The sequence below is a fragment of the Emys orbicularis genome, chromosome 10 (genome assembly GCF_028017835.1).
Source record: "Emys orbicularis isolate rEmyOrb1 chromosome 10, rEmyOrb1.hap1, whole genome shotgun sequence".
In the NCBI taxonomy this organism is placed as follows: Eukaryota; Metazoa; Chordata; order Testudines; family Emydidae; genus Emys; species Emys orbicularis.
Window position 1 is genome coordinate 40,442,868 of NC_088692.1, and position 17,807 is coordinate 40,460,674.

The 17,807-nt window shown below is 46.9% G+C and overlaps 1 protein-coding gene across 1 annotated transcript in view; it reads left to right on the top strand.

Moving 5' to 3' along the window:
* CRAMP1 (cramped chromatin regulator homolog 1) overlaps window positions 1–331 on the top strand; it is a 103,278-nt gene extending 102,947 nt beyond the window's left edge. Inside the window, exon 22 of the mRNA XM_065412180.1 lies at window positions 167–331. Within this exon, the coding sequence (XP_065268252.1) occupies window positions 167–331 (165 nt within the window). The remainder of the gene's footprint in view (window positions 1–166) is intronic.
* Window positions 332–17,807: the final 17,476 nt, after the last annotated feature.

Below are 17,807 nucleotides of genomic sequence, written 5' to 3' on the forward strand. Positions count from 1 at the left end.
AGATGAATTGGAGGTGAAAATCTTGTACTTTCCTATGTGGCCCTGATCTCAGCTTGAATTATCTGGTCCCTTAGTACTCACAGGCAAGTGTTACTCTCTTTAACCCAAATGAATGAGACAAACCTCTGCTGATCTGTGGGTTTCTTTTCTCCTATCCATTTTCTAGGTGGTGGATTCCCAGCTGGCTTGCATGATGAATGAGAACAGCATAGATTACATATCTCGTTTCAACGATCTTGCCCAGGAGCTGTCAATACCTGAGCCAACCCGTAGGGAAATCCTCTTTGATGGAGGAGGAGGCGGCCCCCCCATTGGTGACCTCTCACAGTGAGCATAAGAGACCAGTACGCTGGTGGAGACTGTTCAGCTTAGTGGAATTTATTGTACTGGATCTGAGAGGCAAGTTGAGGATATGCAATTGATGTCCAAATGCTGTCGTCCAGTGCACGCCTTTCTAGAAGAGCAGCATTGTCTTTAGAGGTCTGAAGAAGTATCTGCAAGTCCTAGAATGTGCAATACGCTGGGGAAAATGTAACGTGAAACATTACAGGGAGTGATGTGTCTGCATCAATGATATAAGATGGTGAATAAATGAGTTTGAGGTGGTCCTGGATTTGTACTTTTGGCATGGCCTAGGCAAGACGCTTGGACAAGAGTATGGCTAGAAACTTCTTCGACTTGAATCTTTTTTTGCATGCTGATCAACATACCATGATTTGGGATCCACATTGAAATTGAGGGGTGGAGGGAGAGGGAAATCCTTTTTCTATTCACATCTTGAAACGTACTGTTTGGCACGATTGTCGAATCAGTCAAACTGAAGTTTCTTGCACTCTCCTGAAAGGCACCATTACTCTGTGATGCTTGTGCTGCAATTTAAAAAACATTGTTTCTTTGGCTACACCTTGTTTATTGAACATTCCAGTGGGGCAGATGCCTGCATTCTTGTTTTGGGGCGCATGTAGGCTCCCCTAAATATTGGGGGGGATCTCTGTGGATTTTTCTTGTTTTTTAAATCCTACCCTACATCACAGCCACCATCCTTCTGACTGAATCTATTTGCTCCTTTTAGCAGGCTGACACAGGATTCTTCATCGCATTGGACAGTGCCGTGAGTCACCCCCCACCAATGGGAGTCTGTTTTCCCTGGAAGATGGTTACTTTCCAGGAGAGAAAACACTGCAGAAAGGGGTCTTCCTGGAATCACTCTTAACGCTTTGTCTTAATAGGTTTTGTTTTTGTTAGGAAACCTGTATATCACCATCTTTCTCCACATAAACACCAGATCCAGCATCTCATTGGGGATTCTTATGGGAGAGGAGATAGGAAAGAATAATGTTCATATAAATAATATTTTTTAACTAAGTTAGATTTCAACAATCTTATGTCTTTCAAATGAGGAGGCGAGGTGTCAAGTCTCATCTTAATCTGACCTCTTCACCCTGTCGTGGCCTACCTAGATGCTCTGTGGTACCTCAGGGCATCATTTTTCACTGTAGTCCCTCCCTGGCACTGGTGGGTCCAGAAGTTCCCAGCTAAGCTGTTATGCATTTCTATGGTATAGTGTTTTAATGCCTGAAAGACCCAAGTCCTGATATCAGCAGGTCCAAAGGAGTTCTAGTAACGTTACTTCCTTTACAGATGGTTTTCCTTTTGCTTTTAATAGCTCAGGATACATCCTTCTCCTATTGCTTTTCTCATCAGTCTTGAAAAGGATACTTTTACTGTACCTGTTTTTAAAGCATTTATCTGCAGCCTCCAGTAAAAGGATTCCCCTTGACTATTTTAGGTAGCTCTGAAGAAAATAGATGCTAGTCCTGTATAAACCTCAAACTTTTATATACATAGCTGTTTGCTAATGAGTCAAACATAAACCCCTCTATCCTTAAGGCCATTACCAGGGCTTCATTTTCTCAACTTGTGCTATGCTCTGGATGTAGTTCTACCCACTCCTACAAAGCATTTGACTGGGAGTCTTATTAAAATGTTGACCACAAAGCACTGATTGGGCATACAATGTTCCCTGTCACTTTACCCCCACCTAGTTAGACATTTTTGATATTGGTTGGCATATTCTTTGCATTGTGCTTCTCTAGCTTTAAGAGAGAATTTAACCAGTTTTCTGATGTTCATACTCTGTGACCCAGAGCAGGTTTATTTACCTCCTTCTCTAATGGGTGGAAAGACTTGGAGGCCACTCCTTTGATTCATGCTGTAGGATGCCTTGTGTCTGGTTGCTTCGTTCTTCTCTTGGATGTTGGAACCACCTGCCCAGCTAGACACCGCATTCGTACAGTTGGGTATTCCCAGCAGGGACTCAGACCTGCATCACTAGCAAGCAGTGGGTCTGCACATTAAGGGGGGGCAGATTTCATACTAATAAGCTAACTCCCTTCTTTGGCTATAGGTCACCTGAGTTCTTTCCTCTCAGAACATGCGGTCTAAAATCCTATCCCAGTTTACAGGGTCTCACACAGTCCTAGAACACAAACATATTTAAGGTTGCCAGTCAAATCTACACTTAGACATGTATATTTGTTTCTGAAGGGTTCAAACTTGGGAGAAACCAGGATTTCCATTAATCCCAAGAATCCCACTGTCTGAATCTTTCCAGTGATTGTTGTAGTTCAGATGTCTTTCAGTCCAGTCTTTCTCAAAGCACCAACTCCAGGTTTTGGCTACCCCCATTAGTAATGCCGTCTGTATTCTCCAGAAATACTTCTGCTAACTAACAGAGGCTTCCTAGTATAGATGTGCCTGTGGATTATCGAAACATAATGACATTTAGCACATGTAGAAGGAGGAGAAGTGACAAGTTTTAGTCAAGTGCAACAAATCTGAGCCTTCAGTTGGTTTTTATGTCTTACATTTTGAGAAGTTAGCCTTATGCTGGCAAGTATATTTAGTTACTTCAACCTTCCCCTGCCCCCCAAAATAGATATTGATAATAGGATGGATGTCACATTGATCTTGTGAGGCATAATCTAGACCCCCTGCGGGGAAGAGTGCCAACTCTGTTGCAAGTGAAGGGTATGACATTTCACCAGGATCTGCTTATGAGTCTATCGCCAGAATGTAGGGAGCTGTCTACAGCCCATATGCCTTGCCACAGGAAAAAAATTGTTACAGGATGAATCTCAATGTAGTGGATATTTGTAATGGCCCATGAGGCCAGCAGATTTTAATATCCTGGACTTCTCAAGGCAGAACAGGAGCACTAGGTGGGGAGGCAAATGTGAACAATAGGGCAGAGCCACCTTTCAGCACCCAGAAATTCTATGATAAAAATGTGCTTAGCATCTGCCTTTTAAAAAATTCTTCTTATAAATACATATTTGAACATCCTCTCCTCTCCCCATGGTCTCCATGGCCCCCTCCTTCGCTCCCCTCTTCCTGATATTTGCAGTGCACAGAGAATACTCCCACCTGCTATATCTGGTCTCTGATTCAGGAATGTTATGATACCCTGCACATTGTTTTGCTTGGGTTTTGCTGTTACAATGCAAAGTTTCTTGTCATCAGGGAAAATTTTAAAACAAAATTTTAAATTCAGATCAATAGAGAACTTACAGTCTTCGTGAAGTTACTTGTAGACACACCTTGGGAGATAGCTTTCTCTAGGAATTGGTGGATCTCTAGCAGATGCCCCATTGTATGCTGGACTTCAACAGACTGTACCTAGGGCTGCTGTGGGGAAAGCTAACATCTTGTTTAAAGTAAAAAAAAATAAAAGTTGAATTATGCTATTTCAGCTCCTCCAACATGACTAAGTAACCAGAACAACTTGGGTAACCTTTTCAGCTTTTTCTGAACAGATGTTCAAGTATGTTGCTAGTCAACTGCAGGCAGGATTGTTTCAGGGGAGTAATGCTTACTCCATTATTTTCATATCTTCATGAGGCACTGTGAGGAGGCTGGGAGGGGGGAATAGACATTGACAACCTGGCTTCTACTTCTGATGTAAGTTCCTGTAAAGCTTGTGCTCTGACTTAAAGTTTAGATTTTTTTTTTTTTTTTTTTTACCTCAGTTGTTTGACTGGCAAGCCTGTGAGTGTACATGGAATGATGTAACTGGTTTCTTTGTATTCCCCTAAAGTGGGATGTTGGAAACATGAAACTTGTCATTGTAGTTTGGGTATAAAAAAATATTACCTCCTAAAGAATACATCTGCCTTTTTCTGCACGTGTGCACTTAGTAATGGGCCAGCTACCAGGGCATCAGATTCTGCTCAGCCAAACAATTCATTCTGTCCATCAGTAAATCTACCCAGTATAGGAATTTTAATTGGTTTTTAAAATGGCATTGTGTAACTTTTCCTTGGCACCCTTCTTACTTATATTTCTAAATTGAAGTAAATAGCTTGGATCAAACATAATCTACAAAGAAAGCTTGTCTACTGACGATCAATCCTGCAGTGGAAATTACTATTGCATTTTTTTTACACTCAAAAGACAGATGCATTTGTAAGGAAAGTGCTGCACTTTTTTAATCTTTTCAAACCTTTAAATCTCCTGAGTTCACAATGATTTATAAATGTTAAATAAGTGAAACCTTGGCAAGCACTACGGCAATAAGTTATCATTAGTTACTGAAACATGATAACTGGCTTTAGAGCTTTTGGTTTGGCAGCAAAATTTATTGCTGTTTTTTAATAATAGTTAAGCCATATCATCTAAGGTTTTTGGCTTGTTTGAAATGTGAATTTGTTTTATAGATTATAAATATACATATATAGTGTATGTATAAAGCAGAATGCCTGTCCTTACTGATTTTTTGTACCATATTGTAAATTATATTATTTATTCTTTACCAATTTTGGAAAAAGGTGTTTTGGTTATTTAATATAATATACAAAAGCTGTTAAACTTCCTGTTTAAATTTCCAGTTCAACTTGTAAAGCTGTTTTTATTGTGCATAAATACATACTAATACTTGGTCTAACTGATGTTCAGTTGTTTGTTACATGTGCAGTTTCTGCCTTGCAATCTCTCATTAAGTTTTGGGTTTTAACCAGTATTTACTTGGTAGTGACTGGTGACGCTCCCATTGGAAACAATGCGATTGAGATTTGTCCTCAAAATTTAAATTCTTGGGGTGAAGTCCTGGCTCCATTGAAGTGAGTGACAAAATTCCCATTGATTAGTGGTGCCAAGATTTTTCACCCCATGTGTCTAGAAGATACTGGTGAGAGAATCACCTTAAGATATTTCTGTATCTTGCAACTCCCCTCCCCACTCCTATTTGTCTTAGCAACATAAGTCCTCAACTGTGTTCTGTGGACTAGAGGCCTCAAGGAGCTGTCTAATCACATGATCCTGCCCCTTTTTCCAGCTGCTCTGCATCACACTAAAGACAGTTGAATGTTACCTTCATAATATTACTTTTCACACATATAAGCAATTGTTGTAGTTGCCTCGGGGTGTTAAAACAAAGCTGGATGAATGAGAGGGGAGGTGGAATGTTCGGGTGGGAATGGGGCTAGGTCAAATGTGAGAGTCACTAAGGGTTTGTCTAGCTAGAGCAGGGGTAGGCAACCAATGGCACGCGTGCCGAAGGCTGATTTTAAGTGGCACTCACACTGCCGGCGGACTCTGCATTTTAATTTAATTTTAAATGAAGCTTCTTAAACATTTTTAAAGCCTTATTTACTTTACATACAACAATAGTTTAGTTATATATTATAGACTTAGAGAAAGAGACCTTCTAAAAATCTTAAAATGTATTACTGGCACACGAAACATTAAATTGGAGTGAATAAATTCAGACTTGGCACACCACTTCTGAAAGGTTGCCGACCCCTGAGCTAGAGGAATTTAGGTAAATTAATCCAGATTGAATGAATATGCTTTAGATTTACTACTTTATTTAATCACATTAACACTTGTGTGGGCACTCATCTGGAATTAAAATGACCTTAATTTGGTTTAGCTTAATTCTCAGGAATAAAGTTGAACTGAATTAAAGGCATTTTAATGCCAAGTGAGTGCCCATATAGGGTCTTAATGTGGTTGAATATGCTTTAAATTCACACCTATGGTTAATTTGGATTAATTTTCCTGCGTGTCTCAGTGTAAAAGTGCCTTAAACTGTTCCATTCTACAAAAAAGTTCAGACTCCCTATAAAGACATTTCTTGTTACTCTTAATCCTTGCCACCCTATGTTCTTAATGTCATACCTGCATTTACTCAGTTTCACAGTGTGGAGCTATGTAATTGAGGTATTATTTTGTTTCATACCATCTGAACAAAAATTCCAAAAGCTCTAGATTTGATTTTTTGGGGGCAGGGTGGAAGAGAATATAAATAAAAGCAAGAACTTTTATATTTTTCCTTTTTTAATGCTTCCTTTTCTTCCAAAGAGGCAAACACCCCTCCACCAGGTTGCAGAGAAAGAAGAAAAGAGGACAGTTAACTTGATTGTGGGGCTGCATAAAGCACCAAGCCTGTGCAGTAACTGCACTGGTACCTGAACGCTGTTTAACAATGTGGAAAAATAACAAAAGCCTAGGCAGTGCTCAGGTAGATGAGGACAGGGAAGATCTTCCATTAAAGCAGGGGTGGCCAACCTGCGGCTCCGGAGCAGGGCCGGCTCTAGCGTTTTTGCTGCCCCAAGCAGCAAAAAAAAGCGCCGCCCCCGAGCCCCCCCCCCAGCCGAGCGGCCGCGCCGCCCCCCCGCCGAGTGCTGCAGGAAACCCCCCCCAGAGCGCTGCCCCCTGCGCCGCCCCCGCGCCACGCGCTGGAGCCTGCCCCCCCCCGCCGAGCGCCGCCGGAACCCCCCCCCAGCGCGAGCCCCGCGCCGCCCCCCCCCCGCCGAGCACCGCGTGCCGGAGCCCGCTCCCGCCGACTGCCGCGCGCCGGAGCCCGCCCCGCGCGCCGGAGCCCGCCCCCCCCCCGTGCTGAGCGCCGCCGGAACCCCGCGCGAGCCCCGTGCTGCCCCCCCCGCCGAGCGCCGCGCCGCTGGAGCCCGCCGAGCGCCCCCCCCGGAGCCCGCCCCTGCCGAGCGCTGTCCCCCCCGCTGAGCGCTGCCGGAGCGCCCCCCCCCCCCCGTGGAATGCCGAGCCGCGCTCCTCCCGCCGCCCCTTACCACGTGCCGCCCCAAGCACCTGCTTGGGTGCCTGGTGCCTGGAGCCGGCCCTGCTCCGGAGCCAGACCGGCTCTTCAGAAGTTAAGATGTGGCTCCTTGTATAGGCACTGACTCCGGGGCTGGAGCTACAGGTGACAACTTTCCAATGTGCCGGAGGGTGCTCACTGCTCAACCCCTGGCTCTGCCACAGGCCCTACCCCCACTCCACCCCCTCCCCTGAGCCTGCTGTGCCCTCACTCTTCCCCCCCCCGAGCCTCCTGCATGCCATGAAACAGTTGATGGGAAGGTGCTGGTCGGTGGGTGGGAGGCGCTGGGAGTGAGCGGGGGAGCTCATGGGGAGCTGCTGATGTATTACTGTGGCTCTTCGGCAATGTACATTGGTAAATTCTGGATCCTTCTCAGGCTCAGGTTGGCCACCCTTGCATTAAAGCAACCCACTGGTACAAGCTTCAACCAAAATGTCTTCCAGTATCTTAGCAACAAAATTGCCTGTGACTTATTAAATTTATACAATTACATTTTGAGGTGGTTTCTCTTATGAAACAAGGTTCCTTGTGACATAGTTACTCTCCTGCCTACTCTGTCAAATGCTCTTTACAAAAGCAGTGATGGGATTGCACCTTTAAGCCCAAGATCAGTTAATGGACAGATAATAATTTAGTCTAAACTGCAACTGAAGCAATTCCAGGTATGCCTTTTAGGGTTGGTGGGTAGGGAGGATCTTCAAGTGGATGTGACCTGGACATTTTTTGTGGGGAGGGGAGATGCTTACAAACCTATTCTTTACAGTAACTCTCTCTTAGAGTTGCTCTCTGCTGTTTGTTTGTTTTTTTTCTTCACCTGACAAGTGGAAGTGGAAGGTGTGACGTTGCACTCCATATGTTTTATGGAAATATGCTTATGAGTGTAAATATAATGTAACTGGAATATGCTTTATGCAAAAGGTCTCTTGTAAGGTATTACAAAGCTTATAATCTACTGAGTGGGTTCATCCTATTTGTATGACTGTAGCATTCTTGTATCTGAAGCTAGAAATATGAAGTATTACTCTGAAGTCCTATTGTAACTATGCAAAGTGTGGGCCATTAATGGTGGCTTGGAATCTTGATGGCTCCCATTAACTAGGACAACTGGTTGTAAATGGCTCTGTTTACTTGTAAGCCTTCATGTATACATGGGTGCCAGCCAGTGAGTAATGACGTCTCAAAGGACATGTGAACATGTCACATGATACTGGAATCCATCTTAAACCTGGTGCTTTTCCATTGAGAAGGAAAGGTGGGAACCTAGAGAGAGACAAAGGATTCCCGCTTTGTGCCAAAGATATAAAAGGGTGTGTAACAGAACAAATGGGGCTGCCAGTCATGAGAAATCCCCTAGTTACCAGAGAGAGAAATATAGGCCCAAATTGAGACCTAGAAGAATGAACTGCCTGTAATGGAGTGAAAGAGACAAAACCCTTCAGCAGCTGGCTCCATTTCCCCAAACATCCACAAATGGGAACGATTATGCCCACAGTATGATAAATCCAGTGATATTGCTGAATATTTCATCACCTTGGGGGAATGTGCACTCTCCATGCAATTCCTGAAGATCAAAAGATAACTACTCTGGTTGCAAAATTGACTGGGAGAGCTCTATTGATGATGCTTCAAACTATGGTAAATTTAAGGAACTGGTTTTGAAATAGTTTCAGATTACACCTAAAACCTACAGGGTTAAATTCAGGAGTCTTAAGAGGGGATCTGGATTAAGTAATGTGGCCTATGTAAATGAAATGAGAGATTTGTTAGACGAGTGAGAGGAAAAGGCATTAAATGTTTTAAAGAAATGTGGGATTTAATTACTCAGGAACAGTTCCTGAATATGTACAGTGATGATGTAAAACAGTATTTGTGGGACAAAAAGGTGGATGCAGTGGGGGAATTAGCTGGGTTTGCAGACTCTTAGGAGCAGTCACAAGCTGCAATTAAACATAAACCACTGGCAGAGGGCTACAGGGTTGGTGGAAAGCAGAATCACTGTTTTACCCCTGGGACAAGGGAGGCTGGGCGTTTACCTCTGCATTCCCCTATTACTCATCCCAAATCTCCTGTATAAGCAGAGGAGCCCAGAAGGTGCTATCATTGTAAGTCCACTGAGCACCTGAGGAATAAATGTCCTTGACTGAGCAGGTAACTTAGGAAGCTGCTGTTTCTCAGAGCACAGGGGTATCCCAGGCTACTGTCTCTTTCCACACAGGATTTGTAAAGATTGCTCCTACACAGCCAAGCAGTGAGTATATGCATGCTGTTAAACTTAATGGCAAAGTGCTCCAATGTTTAAGGGACACTGGTGCAGAGATTTCTGCGGTCAGGAGAGACCTGATCCAGGAGAAGGATTTGTTATCAGGAAAAATGGCAGAATTAGAATTGGTGGGAGGTTACAAAGTCCTTGCACCTTTAGCTAAGGTACATATGGAAACTGGTGACTTGCAGGGTGAACTGACTGTTGCAGCAGTGGCACATAACTTTGCACCATTTCTACTAGGGAATAGGGTGACCAGACGTCCCGATTTTATCGGGACTGTCCCGATATTTACTTGTTTGTCCCGCGTCCCGATTGATGTTTGGTCGGGACACTGGACAAAGAAGCAATTTTTGCCCTCTGCTCTGGCTCGCGCTCCCCCCCCCCCGCCCCGACTCCGCCCCCTCCTTTCCCCATTGGATAGTTCCCCAAATCCCCGCCCTGGCCCCGCCTCTTCCCCATGCACGCCGCTTGCGCGCCGATCAGCTGTATGGCGGCGGCGCAAGCGCTGGAGGGAGGCCGGACACCAGCGTGTGTGGCGCCGCCACCATGAAGATTAAGAAGGTGGTGCGGTGCAGCAGCTGCGCCTGGAGGCCAGCGGAGAAGGGATGTGTGGAGGGGGGATGGAGGGAGGAGGGTCGGGCAGTTGCTCCGAGTCCGTGCCTCTCTCTTGGCGCGGTGGCTGTGGGGGGTCCGGGGTGCGGGCGCTGTAACCCGAAACCTCCCGCCTGTGAGTGGAGCGGAGGCGGCGGGGGAAGAAGGAAGCGGCTAGGCTGGGCAGTCCCACACACACCAAGGGGGGAGCGCTCCATTTTGTTCACTGGAGCTTATGGCAGCTACAGGGTGGGGAAGGGGGGGGTCTGTGCCTCCTTTGCGGGTCTCTCTCGGCCCCGGGTGGGTTCTCGCTGCCCCCTGCTCCTGCGGCCTTCCTGGCCTCACCCCCCGGGACTTTGCCTCCTGCACCAGCCTTTGTGTGTGGAGGAGGGACAAGCCCGTGCTGGGAGGGAGGCTGGCTTTTAGGGCAGAGGAGCAGCCGAGCGCTGCATCTCTGATTGCAGAGCCGGGGGCCCAGCCAGCGGCTGCAGAGGGTTGCGGCGGGGCGGGGCGGGGGGGGGGCGCGCTCTGGCGGACTTGTTTTGTTTTTGCTCCGCCCCCCGGCGTCCCGATATTTCATCTTTGGCATCTGGTCACCCTAACTAGGGAATGATTTTTTCGATGTGGCAGAATCTGTCCCAGGGTTTGTTGGCAGCAAGAAGGAATCTTGTGCTGAAAGCCCCAGGGGAGAGGGTAAAGTCAGAAATGCTGCTGGGGAAATAGGAGAGTGTCTCTTTAATTCCTTGGTAGCAGCAGGGATGGTCATAACCAGTTTCTGTAGCCCCGGGGCTAAAGCCAAGTCCCTGCCAGAAGAGTTGGATAAAGCCAGCTCCTGTCCTGTGATCATCTCCTAGGGGGAGGGGAATGTTCCACTTTGTAACAGGGAGGCCTTCCCTGCTGCTGACTGCCAGGAAGTTGCAGGTCAGCAGGGGACAGAGCCTGCCCTGGGGTGCACAGAGACATGTATCCCAGAGATGGAGAGTGGGGTCCTGATGACCACTGTGGTGGGAACAGACCCCAAGGGCTCTGTAGCTGGAAACAAGCCCAACCTGAGTGGAAGTGTGGGAATTTTGCTGGCCAGTGAAGGGTGAGCCCACAGCTGGATCAGGGTCACCTTCCCTTTTGCAGGACACAGGAGTGTCTGCCTCAGAGGGGAGCCCAAAGAGGGAAGTCCAGACGGAAGGTGAGGGGGGACAGGAGGGTCTGCCCACCTTTTGTAGAAAGGCTTTTCCCCAGGAGGAGGGTGAAGGATCTGCATCTGAAATGCCAGACCCTCACCTGTGGATCAGGTTTTAAGGGAAGCCTGGGAGTCAAATCTTCTGGAGGTGAGTCTCCACCCAGCTGACCTTTTGGGAACAGATTGGGGTGACCAGGGGATTTTACCAATCCTAAGCACTCCATTGAAAGATGTTGTTCCTGCTATGCTTGTAAAAGATAAAACTGTCTCTTTAAGACAGGAGGAAGAAAAACTTTGCATGTGGGAAACTTCACAAGCAGGTGGGGTCCAACACAGAGATTCCAGAGGGAGGGGCCAAGGGCAGGCACGGTTGCAGTGCACCCTTTCCTTGCCAAATCCCCAAACACATACCTGAATTAAGAGCCTTCTCCAAAGAGACAGGAGTATCTATATCTGAACACCTACCATGGTACACAAAGGGATTGAAAAAATGGAATAGACGCTGAACAAGCCAGGCTGTGTGAACGGAGTCTGTCCGTCGTGAGTTGGCTGTTAATCTTGTATCTTTTGCTACTTCATCTAGGGGTCAAGACAAAGGAGTTAATACTAATGGTAAACCCTTTAAAAGTGAGTGACATACCTGATTTATGGGAAAAACTTTTGTACATGCTAGGGATGGTGACAAGACAGTCCCACAAGCATGTTGCTTTTCAGCTTATACCTGTAAACAGGCTGGAAGCTTGGCACAGCAGCAAAGGCATAACAGGCCTACACTGCTATGTGAAAGGGGAAACTGAGGCACACCACCTCATGGCATTGGTGTCTAAATGCCAAGACACCTACACTTTAACAGATATTGCTATCTACATTCTATTAGCAATACTGCACCCCAGCATGTTTTCAGGGACCAGGGACCCAGAACTTTGCTAGAACACCTGTAAATGACACCATAGGGTTTAAAGGTACTGGGAGGGTGTGACGTTCCCCTCTGGTGTTATCTGGACCAATGATCTGCTAGGTCACCCCAATCCTTGACTCTGGGACCAGCCTTACCCTGCTCTGCTGTGAGAACCCCCACTCCTGGGCTGTTCACCCACAGCCTCTGGTATGTAAGCTGCTCCTAGCTACTTGCAACTGAATGACACTAGTCAATATCTCCGGTCCCAGACACAATCCTAGGAACCTCCGTCTTGCAATGTCCAGTTATACCCCCTGGACACTGCAAGCTTATATGAGTTTGTCAATTTAACAAAGAAATTGATATGTACCAGGCTTGTTATCCCAAGGGGAACCTCTGACACACTGCAAACCAAACACACTGCTTCAGGTAGAATAAACAAACAAATGTAACTATAAAGATAGATTTTAAGTGATTATAAGTCAAAGCATAACAAGTCAGAGTGGTTACCAAAAGAAAAGAAAATATAAGCACGCAGTCTAAACTCTCAACCCTATTAGACTGGGCAGCAACTAGATTAAGCAGCTTTTCTCACCCCACTGGATATTGCAGTCCTTAATATACAGGCTTGTTCCTTAAACCTGGGCCAATCTCCTGTGTTGGAGTCTTGTCTTCTTCTCAGTGTCTTGGTTGCTTGCAGCATAGGTGGGGTAGGAGAATGGCATAGTATGTGTCCACTCTGTTTTATACTCTCAGTCCATGTGCTTGTAAAATACAAGTCCAGGCATGTCTGTGGGGCATTGCTGAGTCTCTCCCAGCAAGGTTGAGCAATTCCCCTGGTGGGGCCTCATGCAGGTGAGTCATTGCATTGTAGCTCCCTTGTTGGACAATGGCTGTTGATGGGCTGTTTCACACCCTGCTCGGGTGCTGGTTACTTTCCTTGCTTTTGCCTCTGGGGAGCTATCATCTGTCTGATTCCCCCAACTTACAGCATGTTTTAGTGACAACCATACTACACAATTCTCATAACTTCATATGCATTAATGATATACATACATGGATAGAGAAATGACTTTCAGCAGATCATAACCTTTCCCTGATACCTTACAAGGCATGCTTTATATGTAAGATCATGATTATATGAAAATGAGGAATATGGGGGTGACACCATGTTCCCCCAAGGTATAGAATGTCACAGAGGGTGTGACCAGAAACAAACAGGGATTTTACATGTACTGCCTCCACCATGGACAGTGTCCAAGTCTCTGGCAGTAAGTTCAGGAGGAGGGTGTGACGTTGCACTCCATATGTTTTATGGAAATATGCTTATGAGTGTAAATATAATGTAACTGGAATATGCTTTATGCAAAAGGTCTCTTGTAAGATATTACAAAGCTTATAATCTACTGAGTGTGTTCATCCTATTTGTATGACTGTAGCATTCTTGTATCTGAAGCTAGAAATATGAAGTATTACTCTGAAGTCCTATTGTAACTATGCAAAGTGTGGGCCATTAATGGTGGCTTGGAATCTTGATGGCTCCCATTAACTAGGACAACTGGTTGTAAATGGCTCTGTTTACTTGTAAGCCTTCATGTATACATGGGTGCCAGCCAGTGAGTAATGAAGTCTCAAAGGACATGTGAACATGTCACATGATACTGGAATCCATCTTAAACCTGGTGCTTTTCCATTGAGAAGGAAGGGTGGGAACCTAGAGAGACACAAAGGATTCCCGTCTTGTGCCAAAGATATAAAAGGGTGTATAACAGAACAAATGGGGCTGCCAGTCATGAGAAATCCCCTAGTTACCACCTGAGCTGGAACTAACAAGAACTGTACCAGGGGAAAGGATTGGGCCCAGACTAAGAAGGACTCTAGTCTGTGAAAGAAGCTTATTGGAACATGGCTGAGGATAAGATTTACCTGTATTCAGTTTCTTAAATGTATTGGGCTTAAACTTGCGTGTTTTGTCTTATTTTGCTTGGTAACTTACTTTGTTCTGTCTTATTACTTGAAACCACTTAAATCCTACTTTTTATACTTAATAAAATCACTTTTGTTTATTAATTAACCCAGAGTAAGTGATTAATACCTGGGGGAGCAAACAGCTGTGCATATCTCTCTATCAGTGTTGTAGAGGGTGGACAATTTATGAGTTTACCCTATATAAGCTTTATACAGAGTAAAACGGATTTATTTGGGGTTTGGATCCCATTGGGAGCTGGGTGTCTGGGTGCTGGAGATAGGTGACTTGCTGAGCAGTTTTTGGTTAAAGTCTGCAGCTTTGTGGGCGTAGACCAGACCTGGGTCTGTGTTGCAGCAGTCTAGTGTGTCTGGCTCAGCAAGGCAGCGTTGTGGAGTCCCAAGCTGGCAGTGGAAAACTGGCTCAGAGTTAATTCTAGCACGTTAGGTGATAGCCTCAAGGGGCTTTCTGTGACCGAACCCATCACAAGGACGATCCTATGTTTTGCAGGAAGGCCTCTTCTATGTAAGGACTAACTTTCACCAACTGGTCACTGTGCTACCCACTTCTTTTTAAGCACAAATTTACTTAGTCTCTCTTATGCATAGCTAGGGTGTGTGTAAGGGGGATCTAATATACATCACAAAAGGCATCATGTCTGAATTTCGTCATAAGACCTCTGGCTTTTTGTACTTGTTGGGGATCAGAGGAAAGGCAATCCACTTTGCACTCAGGATGTACATGAACTAGACCGGGGTGGGCAAACTATGGGCTGGATCTGGCCCACCAGCCCTTTTAATTCAGGCCTTGAGCTCCCACTGGGGAGTGGGGTCTGGGGCTTGTCCTGCTCCAGTCAGGGTGCAGAGTCAGGGGCCGCTCCACGCAGGGCCGGCTTTAGGCCAATTCAGCCAATTCGGCTGAATTGGGCCCTGCGCCAAGAGGGCCCCGCGCCGCAGCTCTCCACCCCGCCCTCAGCTCACTTCCCCCTCCTCCCCTCCCCTGAACGCTCCGCCCCCTGCTCCTCCCCCGCCCCTGCTTCCCGCGAATCAGATCTTTGCGGGAAGTCTGAAAAGAAGCAGGGGCGGGCAGGCAGCACTAGGTAAGCTGGGGTGGCGGGGGGCGCGAGAAGGGCTCCGGGGAGGCGCGGCCCAGTCTGGCCCCGGTTCCGGCTGAGCACGCAGGCCCCAGCGGCTCTGGCCCGGCTTGGCTCCAGCCCGGCCCCCATGGCGCGGCGCAGCTCGGGCTCGGGTCCCGCGGCACGGCTCCGGCCCGGCCCGGCCCCCGCAGCGCGGCTCCGGCCCGGCCCCCGCGGCTCCGGCCCGGCCTGGCCCGGCCCCCGCGGTGCGGCTCCGGCCTGGCCCCCGCGGCGCAGCGCGGCTCCGGCCCGGCGCAGCCCCCGCCCGGCCCCCGCGGCGCGGCTCCAGGCCGGACCCAAGCCCGGCAACCCCGGCCAGAGCGCGGCTCGATTCCTGGGGGTGGGGCTTGCAGCAAGCCCCGCCCCCAGGAATCAGGCCCCGCTCTTGCTAAAGCCGGCCCTGGCTCCACGCAGCTCCCAGAAGCAGCGGCATGGCCTCCCTCTGGCTCCTACACATAGGGGCAGCCAGGGGGCTCCACTCTGCATGCTGCCCCCGTCCCAAGTGCCGCCCCTGCAGCTCCCATTGGCCATTGACATGTTTTTACTTATTATGGTCAGTGCTAAAGAGAAGACACAAGGTAAGTGGGGAGTAAGTCATGAATACTCTTCCACATCTGTTCAAAGACTGAGGGTATAATTTAGCCTGTCAAATCTTTATTAATAATGGTGAAATGCAAAATAAGGTTCAGCTTCACAGTGAGTACGGGATGGTTGGAGGGCTAGGAGATGGAAAAGAAAAATCATTTTACTTGTAAATGGAGCATGTTTGATAGGGGCTTCAGGGAGACACAAATGTGGAACCCCACCCTGCTGTTTTCAGAACAGTCCCACGCTTCCACGCAGAGCTTGAAGCCATAGAAACTGCAATTCTTGGCCACTATGATCACTGGAGCGAATGCTGGGAACAGCCTTCTTTACTAACCCTGTTAGGGATGGAACAACATCAACTGCCACTGAAGGAGTAGGCCCAACTGGGATGGGTGGGGGCAGCCTTAGAGGTGCTTCAGCGGGCCTTGCCTTGGCCCAAGCAGGCCTGGCTAGGATCTGGGCCTCACCTAGGATATTAGGGAGACAATGGGTGAGGCAATATCGTTTATTGAACCAACTTCTGCTGGTGCCAGAGAGACAAGGCTTCCAGCTACCCAGAACTTGTCTCTCACCAGCAGGGCCGGCTCTAGGTTTTTTGCCGCCACAAGTAAAAAAAAAAATTTGGCTCCCCCTCCCCCCCCCTTTTTTTGTTTCTTTTACACATGTTTGCACTTTGCAATTTTTTTTTTACCATTTAAAATTACAAAAAAAATTAAAACAGAGAATTTGTAGTCAGCAAAAACAAAAAACGACATCTTTGATCTGTGAATACACTAACCACGATCTGTTAATTTGTTCCCCATTTTTCATTTTTTTTTCTTCATACTGGATGGCATAAATCGAGGATTCGATTCATTAAATGGATATTCAAATGTAGGATCTAGTTTTGAAGGACGTGTTTCACAATAATCATTAGCATTGCATCAGTAATTATTGTCGGCCATGTACTTGGATCTGATCCTATGTCAGTCTCTCTACCTTCTAATAATTGTTCTTCAGTTTTAGATTTGGATAACAGTTCTTCGTTTCTGGACTCTTCAGCTGAAGAAGTAAATTTGGATGGATTGTGATTGTTTGTCTTTATCAGTTAGTGAAGATAATCTTTGATCGGATTGTTGTTCATCTTTAGCAGTTGATAAAGATAATCTTTGGTTCGATTGGTCTTCATCAGTTGATGAATAATCACTTTCAATGCATTGCTTAGAGCTTTCTCCTTGATTGTCGACTTTTTTAAAATACTTATTTGAAGTACGAGAGAATTTTTCTAATTCTTTTTGCCGTTTCTCTCTTTGTAGCCGGTAGGCAGCACCGGAAAGTCGTTTTTGTCCCGGCATTTTAGCCCTATAACCACTGGCACCAACGTGTCACGGAAATTGGCGCGAATGGCACCAATAGGGCGGCACAGTACACACAAGTAATCATGATATCTGATTTAATTAATAACCATTAACGTTTACACATTTACGCACGTTCACATTATGAGTGACTGTGTCACGACGTGAGATGATATTTTTCACGTCACACTCCTATCGCACTATTAGAGATTTTTTTGATCTTCAGGTATTTTTTCCCCGTATATTGGTGGATTTTTCCGAAAAAAATGGATGGCCGGAATGCCGCCCCCAACCACGTGCTTGCTTTGCTGCTGCCTCGAGCCAGTCCTGCTCACCAGCAGAAGTTGGTCCAATAAAAGATATCACCTCATCTACCTGGTGTCTCCTGTATCTAGGGCCCAGCGTGGCTCCAGATCCCCTGGCCTGGGCAGCTGGGGACGAATCCTAGGGACAGGCCTTCCTTAAGGAACAGAGAAGGGGGGAAGTGCCTAGACCTGTCCCGTTAAATATCGAGGGTTGCGCTCCTGGTCCTAGCCCCACACTTTGCCCAATGGCCACGCGGCTTTTCCTGAATGGCAGGTGACTGCTCCAATGGGCAGGGGGACAGGGTGAGCCACGAAGCGGGTGTTTTAAAGCTTCCCACCCAGGTCGCGTGGGCGTGTACCTGTGGGAGTGTGCTGCCTGTGGTAGGCTGCTCGACGTGATTGGCGGACACGCCAGCCAATGGGTTAGCAGGGCGGGCCG